The sequence below is a fragment of the Condylura cristata genome, unplaced genomic scaffold (assembly GCF_000260355.1).
Source record: "Condylura cristata isolate star-nosed mole 26May11 unplaced genomic scaffold, ConCri1.0 scaffold00036, whole genome shotgun sequence".
NCBI lineage: Eukaryota > Metazoa > Chordata > Mammalia > Eulipotyphla > Talpidae > Condylura > Condylura cristata.
The window spans coordinates 6,718,460-6,730,750 of NW_004567137.1; the positions used below are offsets into that span (position 1 = coordinate 6,718,460).

General features: G+C 43.7%; 1 protein-coding gene across 2 annotated transcripts in view; it reads left to right on the forward strand.

Moving 5' to 3' along the window:
* Positions 1-12,291, forward strand: part of ST8SIA1 (ST8 alpha-N-acetyl-neuraminide alpha-2,8-sialyltransferase 1) — a 133,047-nt gene that overhangs the window by 46,243 nt on the left and 74,513 nt on the right. For both annotated transcript variants that reach the window (XM_004693218.2, XM_012732896.1), the window contains exon 2: positions 2,701-2,845. In XM_004693218.2, coding sequence (XP_004693275.1) covers positions 2,701-2,845 — 145 coding nt within the window. The remainder of the gene's footprint in view (positions 1-2,700; positions 2,846-12,291) is intronic.

Below are 12,291 nucleotides of genomic sequence, written 5' to 3' on the forward strand. Positions count from 1 at the left end.
GCAGTGAGAGGTTTCATCAGAGACAGAGTGGGGAGCAGAACAGACAGGTCGAGTGAAGTACACTGCTGAGGGGAGCAGTGGGCGGATCAGGAGAGGTCTGCTGTACCATGTGGGTCACCCCCGGGGCCAGGGACCGAACTCGCACTGAAGCGGCTGCAGCTAGCTTATAGTGCCATGTTGTAACTCAATGCACCACCAGGGAGGGCCAGAGTGTGGTGATTCTGGGAGCAATTTTGATGCCTATCTTACATGTTTTATCAATAATTCAGTAAAGTTTCATCAACCTAATGAGCCTGAGCAAATCTCTTGACCTGAATTTTAGCTTTGTTTGAAATCTCTGTTTTATCTTTTTGGAGGATGAAAAAGTTAAATAAATATGGCAGTGTTAGGTGAGCTGTCAGGTACTAGACAGAGGATGTGCTATGATACGGCTGTGACAGGTTTTTTCTTATGAATTTCCAGTAGCTGGTTAACTGGATTTGGAGGCGAAAGCTGGTCTGGTTGGGAGTAAGTACCAGATATGAAGTATAAAGAGCAAAGCCATCGCACTCCCTTTCTGGTTATATGAGCTAAGTTACTGAAAAGTGAATCCTAAAGCCACCTGGGTCTGCGTTCCCTTGCAATGAGGGCGAAGTGGGCACGTATCTTAGGGCACCTGGTTCATCTTGGGTGCTTTTCTGGTGTTGAGAGTTTGCCTCCAGGGGTAAGAGAGGTCAGAGGAATCAAAATGTTTGCGAGCAGGAAGCATATGGGGAGGAAAAAGCAAGCTGAGGCCTGTGTAACCTGAGCAAGTCCTGGAACAGCTTGAGCCCCAAGACCTCAAATGTGATGGGGAAGAATAATCATGATAATGGCAATATCTTTAAAGCTCTCTTAGAGTGATTAGAAGGGCTGAAAGTGAGATTTCCCAGACATGTAATAAGGGCTCAAAAAATTCACTTATTCACCCCACCAAGCTTGGAGTTGTACCAATGACAGTTCTCATTTTTAAAAAATAGTGTAAACTGGGTCCTCCCTGGTGGTGCAGGGGGTTAAAGCACAGCACTAAGAAGCTAAAGCCACTTCAGCATGCGTTGGATCCCCGCCTGCCGCAAAGGTGACCCACATGCAGACCTCTCCTGACCCGCCCGCTGCTCCCCTTAGCAGTGTACTTCGTCAGCCTGCCTATTCTGCTCCCCTTTCTGTCTCTGGGGAATGCTCTCACCACTCCTGCACCTCTGGCTTGTACCCAGTTCTGTATGCTTAAATAAATCAATCTTTTAAAAAAAAAATAGTGTAAACCATGTCTAGCTCTAGATTATAGTGCCTACGATGCTCTTTCAGCAAGGGTAGTGGCTCATACAAACCTGTAGTCTCTTTGTTCTGGCTGCCTGATGAATAATGAGGCAGGGCTAGAGATTAAGGGAGATGGAGGAGGAAAGGAGAGTGCCAGCACTGGTGAGAAAGGCGAAAATGATGTAGGACCAAACGGTGACACACATTCTAGCAACGTCAATAAGATAAAGGCTTTCTTCCCACACCCTGGCCTGGTCTTCCTTTCTGTTGATACTTTTGTGAAGGGGAAGCTCACTCGGAGGAGGAGACATCTTCCCGCAGCCCCTCCCAGATCACCAGGCCTGACATTATCCATCCCTGCTACGAGGATGGAGGTGGATTATACTAGTGACAACACCTAGCGTGTCCTGGACTTTGACTGTAATTCCCCAGTGATTCCCCAGTCCTTGGGGCATATTCTGAAGCTCCAGAAAGCCCCTTAGTAAGTATAGAAGCAGGATTTGAACCCTGGTGCTCAACATCTCGGCCCCTTTCAGCTCTAAACTCCTGTGCCCTGGGGTCGGGCTTGCTGATATCCCAGCCAGTGCTGCCGTAGATGGACGCCTCTCAGAAACGGCTGTGTCGGCGGTCGGTTTTACTGGTACATCTGGTGCAGGGACTGGGGTATATACTTGGTCATTAACTTCTGAGAGCTTAGTGAGTAAGAAAAGTGGGTTTCTGACAGGTTTTTCTGTTAGAGACTTGTTGAAAGGTTGCCCTGCAGAACAGTAGCAGAGCAAGTAGAACAGAAGCCTGCCAGCGGCCCAGAGGTGAGCATCCCTGCTGCCTCAGACACTGAGGGCTCAGGAGACCTGGACAGAGGTGATGTTTCCTTTCCTGCCCCACACCCCTGCGAGGTCATGGTAACTGGGCAAGCCTGTTAGAACTACTAGTCAGGTTTCCATTAACACATTTTCCCAGGGGCTGTCTTTTCCCCAGTGTTGGGGATTGCACCCTCGTTTGGGCCACTCTGCTTTTCCTCCTCCATACAGCTTACAGAACTTAACCCTCTGATAGTTAAACCTCTGCAAAGATCCCCTTCTGATACAGCTGAGGTCGCCCAGCAGTCTCAGAGTTAGGTGCCCGAGGGTTTTCTGGACCTGGACGTTTAAGTCAGCCAATGAGTCTGCAATTGGACATATCCTTGTTGCATTTGAGGATGGATGCATTTGTCTCAAACTTTTATTTTTTTATTATGAAATACTCCAGTCATGCATTCTGGTGGCTGGAAGAGTAAATTAATAGTAGTCTCATCACCCTGGAGACACAGCTGCTTCTGTGAGCTGGCGCTGAGGTAAGGCTGCGCGTCTCTGTGGGAATGACAAGTGAATGAGTCCGCTGCTCACTTAACCTGCTGTTCTTTTCTCTCCCTATTTTCTCTCCTAGGAAACAGATGGAGGACTGCTGTGACCCCGCCCATCTCTTTGCAATGACTAAAATGAATTCCCCCATGGGGAAGAGCATGTGGTATGATGGGGAGTTTTTGTACTCATTCACCATCGACAATTCAACCTATTCTCTTTTCCCCCAGGTTAGTATAGAGTTTGTTTGCTTCTCAGTATCGTTTATTATGTGTCTTGATATGACAGGAAAGGGGTCATTGAGTTCATCTCACTCATCAGATCTACTTCCCTCTTTCTTCTCATCTTCATTTTAACAGTTTTTCTTTTGAGGTGTCATTTTCCTGAAGAATTCACACAATGTCTTGATGCAAGGGCAGAAGGGGGATATTACAGAGTTGTATCTCTGCTGGATCCTCTGACTTGAGTCCTGTGACACTGAAGGAGGCAAGCGGAGGATAGTGGGGCGGCTGGGGAATTCCCTTTTTGAGGTTGGCTGTGGGATGCTTTCAAAGATTCGTGACCCCGGAATGTTTTCTTAGCGCTCCTATCACCCTTAGGGGTGGGGGCCATATGGTCAGAAGGTGGCTTCTGAGAGCTCTTGACTCTATACCCTGTGGCCAGGCTAGGAAGTGGAATAAGGAGAGAAATAACTTAACTTTTGAAATGGTCTACACCAATCTTTGCAGGGTTTGACTGGAAATATATCTGTGCCACAAATGGAGAAAAAAGGACCCATTATTTCTAGGGAGAACTTTTTGGTGCAGGGGATGGATCTCAGAGGGGAAATTGTCATCGGGGAATTGAGAAATGAGTGTTGGCCTTCCAGAGCACTTTGACCTCTCGTTGGGCCAGTGATAGTGCAGAGAGAGAATTACTGGTGAGAACTAGAAAACGAGGTGGCACCGTCCATATATCTATATAAATGGCACAGACCCTGTAAAGTTGAGGCACAGAATTCCAAGCCTAGAGTCACATTCTCAAAACAGATTGCTAAAACAAACTCAAAACACCCAGCGTTACCTTCTTCTCTCCCCCCCCACCACAAAAGCAAAAGAACAAAACACACACACACAACACAAACTCCCAATTTGCTAAGCTGTTTTAGTTTAATTTAATGGTTTTAGAGGATGATGATGTTTATTTTTTATTCTGAATGGAAAATAGTTTACTTCACTGCCAGCATTCATTTTCTCTCTTTTTCGTTTGCCCTTTGGAAGCTTCCTCATGTCAAAGGAAATGACTAAAAGTAGTAAGGTAGAATTAAAGGTTCTCTCCACCTCTGACTAAATGAACACCTTGATAAATCCATCAGCTCTTCTTTGATTCCGGCCTTCTTATCCATCCTGCCATCTCACTGAATTGCGTGAGGGTCACTCTAGATAAGATGTCCCCCATGTCCTTTGTAAACCACAAAGCATTGGAAATGCCCGGTGTTAACGTCACCCTGCTGACCTTGGACCTTCAGAGTGGGGAGGGAAGCCTATGATTGCATCTGTCAGGGTTCAGTCAAGGAAATCTTCCTACGTATTTCTGGCTGAGACACATTTTTACGTTGGGAATTAGGTGCTTAAAAAATCAGTAGGAGATGGAGAAGTGGAAACCATGAGGTGACTTGGGATTACTGAATTTAAAAACCTACTTTTCTACAGGGCTAGGAATATGGGTCCAACCCTCCACCTCCTCCTCACTTCACTCAAGTGCATCCAGCGATAAGATTCAGTTCCCCCTAGAACACTAATGCAAGGAAGTCCAGGAAAGTCTTTTTAAACTATCAGGTTTTAGCAGGAAGCATTCTCCTTTGATAGCTCATCAAGCAGAAACTTTTTTTCTCTTTTTTTTTTATTATTATAGTTTATTTTTACACCATTTTGTACCTTTTTCCATCTCATTCATAATCCCTGTGGACTTCCTTTCCGTCACCAATTCACCTGTGTGCATCACCATAGTCCCATGCACCCCCTACCCCCATTTTTTATCCCATTCCCCACTCCACCCCCATAAAATGTTCATTATTATTACTGTTTTCCCCCCTAGTCCTTTATGCTCCTGTCATCAAGCAGAAGAATTTTTAAAGAAATCCAAGATATGTTTTTGTAAATGAGGGCTTTCAGTCACACCAATTGACTTTTCATATTGCACTAGAAAATATATGGCAAGAAAACAGTTGATCGATGAATACACACTAGTCTTCCATCTTCTCTGTCAGTTGCAGTAGTACACACCATTTTCTTGGAAGGAGTGTGCCCATGAATTCTTTGGCTCTTTAGGCACATTGCAAGATCAAGGAACCATCTCTGACTAATAAAGGAAAAATATGTTCTAGAAGTCATTACGTCGTTGTGTGTGTATAGTCTTTTGTCCGAACCAAATGAACGAATAGATTTTTTTCAAAGGGTACTTGTGTATATTACAGCTGAGATTCTGAAATGACTCAGTAGTTAATAGGAGTCAGTATATATCACTAAAAGGGTGGTGTCCACCCCCCGTGGCTTCACTTCATTATTACCTCTTGGTGAGCTATTTCTAGTTTATTACCACAAATCTAAGTTGCTGGTCAGTTGAGTGCTTCATGTCCCCTGTGGGAAGGAGGCCTCGTGTGTGTCCCCTCAGGCAGACATGCTGGCAAGTGGGCTCTGTGTTGTCATTCCAACAAAGCATCCCTCCGTCCCCTGAGTGTTAGCCATATCATTTTTGCTGTTTTTCTTTTGTTTTCGTATCTCTACTGTTTCTGTGGCCAAGATGCAATATAACATGTTCCCTGCGTTGTGGGAAGGCGACAGGTCTGGGATCAGGGCTCTGTCTACCCAGGAGGGGCCTGTGAGATGCCGTGCACCTTGAGAAATTGCTTTGAGTCTCCTTAACTACAATGAGATGCTGCCACAGTGGATCGTCCACAACTTCCTTTAGATTTATTATCAAATTGAGTCCATCCTGGCACATGCAGAGATGTGTAACCACGTGCCTGTGTACCCTATTACTTATGTATCTCTGTGTCCACATATTGCTAACTGTCTTATCTGCTGACCTCAATGGCACCTTGTGAGCTGTGAGAACAAGAAGTGTTTCCTATTTGGCTGGTGCTATTGCCCTGTATGCTTGCCAGTTGCTCCCTGTCTCTGACCCACGTGGGCTGAGCCACCACAGTGCCCTTGCTTGTACTGTAAGAGAGAAAGCAGGATGCTTTGATGCAGCTCTTTCCAGGTGGCCCTACAAATGTATTTAGTTGAAATAATTTTTTAATATTATTTGGTATGAAAGGCCAAATTTTAATCCTTACATACATAATCTGTGCAGTCTGTGTGTATGCGTGTGTGTGCATGTGTGTGCGTGTGTGTGCAGGGGACAGGGTGATGGTGCACTTTGAGAATGCCTCATTTCCTGGCCTGGGTTTAGCTTCATGTTGCTTAGCCAGTGACCGTCCCTTTAAACCTGTATTGTCCCTTGTTTGTGCTATTACTAAATATTTCTGTTTTGTCCTACACATATTTATGTATAGAAGGAGCATACACTTCTTTGGAAATGAGCAGGGGAACATCAAGAATGAGTCATGACTGTGCTGTTATCATCTGAAAAAAAAAATAACCTGGTCACCATAAGTTCCCCGAAATTTTTCACTCAGCTGCACCCACTGTACCCTTAGCTGGTGGGAAGCCCAGCAAGACATCTTGAAACAGTTTCATGAAAATGAAAATGCTCAGTTCTCCCTCTTCACTTGTTTGTGCAGGATCCTCTGAGCTCCTGGAGATCCCTTAGCTTTGCAGCTCACCCCCACCCCTGCCTTTTTTCTCTTCCAGTGAGAGTTGGATGGTGCTTTATCATCTCCAGCGTTTGATAGCTTACCTTTCTGTAAATATTACTATGCTGTAATCACTTTCTCAAACACACCTTGACATGAGGGAAGCTAATGGCCCATATTGAAAAGACCAGAAGCAACAAGTGTTGGTGAGGATGTGGAGAAAAAGCAGCCCTGGAACATAGTGTCAGTATAGATTAGTTTAGCTCCCATGAAAAAACAATATGGAGGTTCCTCCAAATATTAGAAATAGATGTATCATATGATACAGCAGTTCCGTTTCTTGGTATTTATCCTAAGAATGCAAACACTCTAACTTGCAATGAGGTATGCACTTTTATGTTCAGCATTATTTACAAAAGCCAAATTATGGAAACCATGTAAGTCTTTAAAACAGATGAGTAGATCAGGAAGATATGGTGCATGCACACAGGGAAATGCTCCTCAGCTATTAAAGAAGATGAACTTTTGCCCATTGCAACGTGGATGGAACTGGAGGGGATTATGCTAAGCAAATAAAATAAGTCAGAAAGAGACAAATACTGGATCCTTTCACTCATATGTGCAATGTAGAGAAGCAAATGAACAGACAAAACTAAATCAGAACAAACCCTAAAAATATGGCGGTAGAGTTGAGACTACTGGGGGGGGGGCACGGAGTGGGAAGGGGTCCAGTGGCTGGTGGTTCCCATTATAAGATCATATCTCTTCAGATGTGTTTTACCAAACCACACCCACCAGCAAGGCACCAGTAATGCTTAATCCTAATCCATTTGGCCCCCCGCCCCTTCTACAAAACTGTTCCTCACTGGTTGTCTCAAATTTAGAGTCAGATTTCTGGGGCTTGTTACTGATTTGGTTTTGTCTGATTCTGTGTATATTTCGCCTAAGAATGAAATCGTCTGGTATTTGTCTTTCTCCTTCGGACTTACTTTGCTTAACGCAATCTCTCCAGTTTCATCCATGCAATCACAAATAGTAGAATTTCATGTTTAAATGTTGAGTAGTAGTCCACTGTGTATATGCCAAATCTTCTTTACCCAGTCTTCTGTTGTTGCACACTAAGGTTGCTTCCATAACTTGGCTACTGTAAGTAGCACTACAGTGAATATAGACATACATATATTCCTTAAAATTAGTGCTTTTGCATTCTTCACATCGATATCTAGGAGTAGAATTCCTGGATCATATGGTAGATCTATTTTTTTTTTTAGGATATCCTAATCTGAATTTTAAAATTCATTCATTTATTTATTTTTAATATATTCATTATATTATCCTTCATTTTTGCACAATGTATGGTTTCCCCATGAAATTCCCACCACCAATTCACCCCTGCACCATCACCCTTGTGTTCTTCCCACCCCTGTCCTGGTCCTTCCCCCCTCTTCCTCCCCTACAGAATGTCTCTGATGTATAGTTGCCTGATGATTTTGTGGTAGATCTATTTTTAATATTTTGAGAAACCTCCATAGTTTTCCAAAGAGCTGGGCCAACCTACATTCCCTCAGTCAGTCTAAGAGGATTTCTTTTTTCTCCATGCATCCTTTTCTTGCTTTGGCTCTTTGATATGCTGTGGCTGTATTGTGGTCCCATACAAATTTCCATTATATTTATTCTATTTCTTAATCTTTAGATCATGCTAGAGAATGTATAGTCTGATTGTCACCCTACATGATCTGAGTAGTTCTACCCTATTACTGCAGAATTCAGAACTTTTGGGAAGACTTGCCCAACAGTGTGTGTTGGGGGGGCGGGCGCCTTGGGCTGGAGTGGGGGCAGAACAAGGCTGATAAGAGTTTTGCAACAAGATAGGAGCAGGGAACTAGGAATCTGGAAGGACAACTTAGCTTATGTTTTGAAAATAAGATAGAAGACAAGTTGTGGGAGAGAGCCACACCTCAAAACCAGGGTTGGAAGGCTGTGGGTACAATGTGGTGGTGATTCCCACAGCTGTGGGTGACTGCTTTCCAGGAATACCCTGAAGGCCAGGATTAAACCCACATTGCTTTGGGCTCGGTCTGCATCTGCAGTGATCCCAGATGTGGGTTCACGATGTACAGGGAGACTGAGAATGCGGCCTAAGAAAGCAGAATTTTTCAGCAAGAAATATTAGGTTCTTACTTTCCTTCCCTCTGTCTGGCATGTGGAGGAGGGAAGTAATAGGGAGGGCAGACGCTGAGTGACAGAGAGAAGCTGGGCAAAGTGTTAAGATATGAGCAGCTTGTCTGAGAAACAGTGAGAGGATAAGTGTGGTAGAGAAGTGAGATTTGATGGGTGTAGGTCAAGTCTTGCTGACTGTAACAGACAAGTGCCTTTTGTAGATTCTTAACATGTTTTACACTTTAAAACTTATTAAGCATAGGTATTTTCTTGCTAACTTTTCCCCCCAGCCAACCCAGAGTTGATAAAGGAAAACAAAACAAAACAAAACAAAAAACAAAACAAAACAAACAAAAAAAAGGAGCTGAGAAGAAAGCAATTGCAAATTGAGTTCATTCAATAATCTCTTTACCTCATTAATAAAACTATTAATAATGCACTGGATAGCAACCCTTTATAAAGTAAATATTATCTGATTATTTTGCTTCTCTCATCCTGGGATTCATTGTACTTTGATTTTATGTAGCCTTGGGACTAATCTACTTTTCTGATGATAGCATGTGCATAAAGAATTGTTAATTCTGGAGCCACAACTTACAATGATTTCCTAGTTGTAGTCTGACATAGATTGTGTTAATCACACACAGGATCCTGGTATGACTGCAAAAATAACTGCAGGTGTTTCCAGATCAGAGCGTAGGGGTGTTGAAAGACTTCTTCCAGAAACATTTATGTATGCAGGACAGGTGCTTGCCTATAAGCCATAAAATTTAATATAAATCAAGACTGATAACTACAAAAAAAATCAGAGTTGAAATAAAAATTAAAGTAAGGATTTAATGTGTCAGAAATTTACTTTCACATTTATTGGACTTGTTATCTAAATGAATATGCCCAGTGCGGGCAAAGCTATGCTTCCTGAGAGTCTGATGGGTCCCAGAAAAATTGTTCAACCCTTCACTCATCATGTACCTGTCAGACAGCTACCACTGAATGCTGCACCCGGGGTAATGATGGTGCGTGAGAACAGACCCAGGTCATTTCTCACTGGGTGCTGTCTTTAAGAGTGGCCTTACCATTTTTATTTTCAGCATTCAACTAGCTTCCGCGTCATCTCCTTTCTTTCCCTTTTCTCTCCCCTTCTCAGGTATTGACACTCTTATCCACTCAGCCACCTAAGCTGGCTTGTTGGAATCCACACGAACCACTCTCCAACTCTAATTTTGCTTTGTAAACATCTCTTGAATCCATCTCCGCTTTTCTTACCTGTCTGCCACCGTTACTTTCAGGGTCTGTCATCCATGGTCTGAATTAAGTAAGGAACTTTCCAAAACTTTCACTGCTTTTTGCTTCTTCTATGTAATTGATTTGCTGATCATGTACATAAGTAACAGTCGTGGGATTGCAAGCCCCCCTCCCCGCCCCCCTCTCCACCCCCCACCACACATACCTATGCACCTGCACACCTGGGCCAGCTCCAGCACCCATCACCTCCTGGCTTCACTGTTTGGAAGCTGCCTCTCTGCAATGCCCTTCTCCCTACTGCCAGTGTTGTCACCATAAAGGTAAATCTGTTTATTTAACTTCTCTTTAGTCACTCCTCACTGCCTGCCATGCAAACAGAGCAAGTGGCCAAATAGCATGCTCATCAACCCTGCCAGAGCAGCAGCATGCATTCGAGAAAACGCCCTGAGAAGGACAAGTAGCAGCTAGCAGGCCCTCTGTTGCCTTTTTCTCACTAGAAATGATGAAATTTCAGATGCTGTGGGTTCCAGGAAAACGATCCTGAAACTGGGCTGGGCTTTTTAGTCGTCTTATTAGGAAGGTATTGCCCCTCTCTGATGTAATAGTGCTAAGCTTTGAGCTGATGAAGAGGTCAGCCTCTGCTCAGGTATTATTGGAAGGCCCTCTACAGCTATGACTAGTGACTAGGGGACACACCTTGCAGACACAGTGATGACAGAACTTGCCAGAAAAGAATTTAGAACATCACTTCATCACTGGATGAGAGCTAGTTAGCCTCTTCCTGGTATGATGGGATCAGCCAACCCTTTCATAGCCCCTTACCGTCACATCTTAAGTGCCAATACCATTGGTTTCAATGGGACCAACCTGAAGGCCCCTTCCTTTTCTGGATTCCAGGAGGTTAGTCCTTCCTCATCACCATCTATAGGATAAAGTTACAAAACCTACAATGTCTGAACTCTGAAAAATCAAGATAATATGAGCCATTTACTCACCATCCACCTTCTTTCCCTAGCTCATTACTTTAAGCTCTGTAATTATCAAGTGACTTGCATTTCCCAAGACAAGTTGTGCTTCTTCATTTCCTCTTTCCATTTGCTTATGATGTCCCCCCGCCCCAAAGGTTCTTCCTTTCCTTGCCTAGCTGATTCATTCTTCTTTACATTTCAAGATCTAGCTAAAGTAGCTTCATTTCTTGTACCACCACCTCAGTTCCTTCTCCAAGATCTCCACTGTTCTTATTGCCTAAAAGCCTGCTCCCCTTTATTTGTATGCATCTCTCTTACTTTATTATTGAATACCAATCATTGTTTCACATGCTTTCTGCTCACCAGACTGTATGTGCCCTTGAGGACAGCACCTAGGCAGACCTGGCTCATTACATGGCAGGCAAGAAGTGAAAACTTGTTGAATGAACAATAGAATGTTCTTCCAAAGCCTTTGCAGACACGTGGTCGCAACCTAGTTCTTTTGGAAGGAGGCGCTGCCTGTACTAGAAGGACTTGGGATTGGTCCCTTACAGGCAACAACCTTGGAAGGAGGAAAGGGTCTTGATGCAAGTGGTGATGATAGTGGGTGGGGTGTCAGCGGCACCCTCTTCTCAGTGCTCAAATTTCATTCTAGTCTTGCAATGACAAGATCGTCCAGATTTAAAGTTGGGTCATAAGATCGGTGTTCGACCTGTAGTTGTTACTTTGCTATTGTTGCACACGTTAAAAACATAAAGGGTCCTCCTGGTGGCTCAGCAGGCTAAAGCGCAACAATATGAAGCTAGCTGCGGATGCTTGAGCAGGAGTTCGATCCCAGTCCAGGTAGGAGACCCACATGGTACAGCAGAACTTTCCTGTTTCGTCCGCTGCTCCTTCAGCAATGTACTTCATCAGTCTGCCTGTTCTACTCCCCAATTTGTCTCTGGTGAATCCTCTCATCACCCTTGTACCTCTCATCACCTGTAGTTCTGTATGCATAAATAAATGAATATTTTAAAAAATCAAACACAAAACCATAAAGAATGGTTTTTGGAAATACCGAAGAATTTCCACCACTGCTTCTACCATCCTATTACAGGTAACGATGACCTTTTTTACACGTGCCTATGAATGACCTTTAGTTTGGGTATTTTCAGATTCATTTTGTGTGGTTTCTACCTCTTTCTCAACTTTGACGTATATTTGAAGTATCTCAGTGGATGCAGACAATGACATATAGTATCTGCTTTTCCCTACATACTGGCTCTCTTGGGGTTAGACTGTTATGACTGCATAGCAGACTCACCAGGAGCTTTAAATGTGATTGGAGCCCCATCCCGGAGACGAACTTCACTGCTCTAATCATAGGCACCCCCAGGTAGTATGCAGCTAGGCCTGCAAACCACTATCACCTGTTACTTACAGTGTAGTCAAGTATCAGCAGCACCAGTACCACCAGGGAGCAGTCTTAGGCCTCATTTTAAATGTACTCAGTGATCTAAATGTTTTTCCCCATACACACACA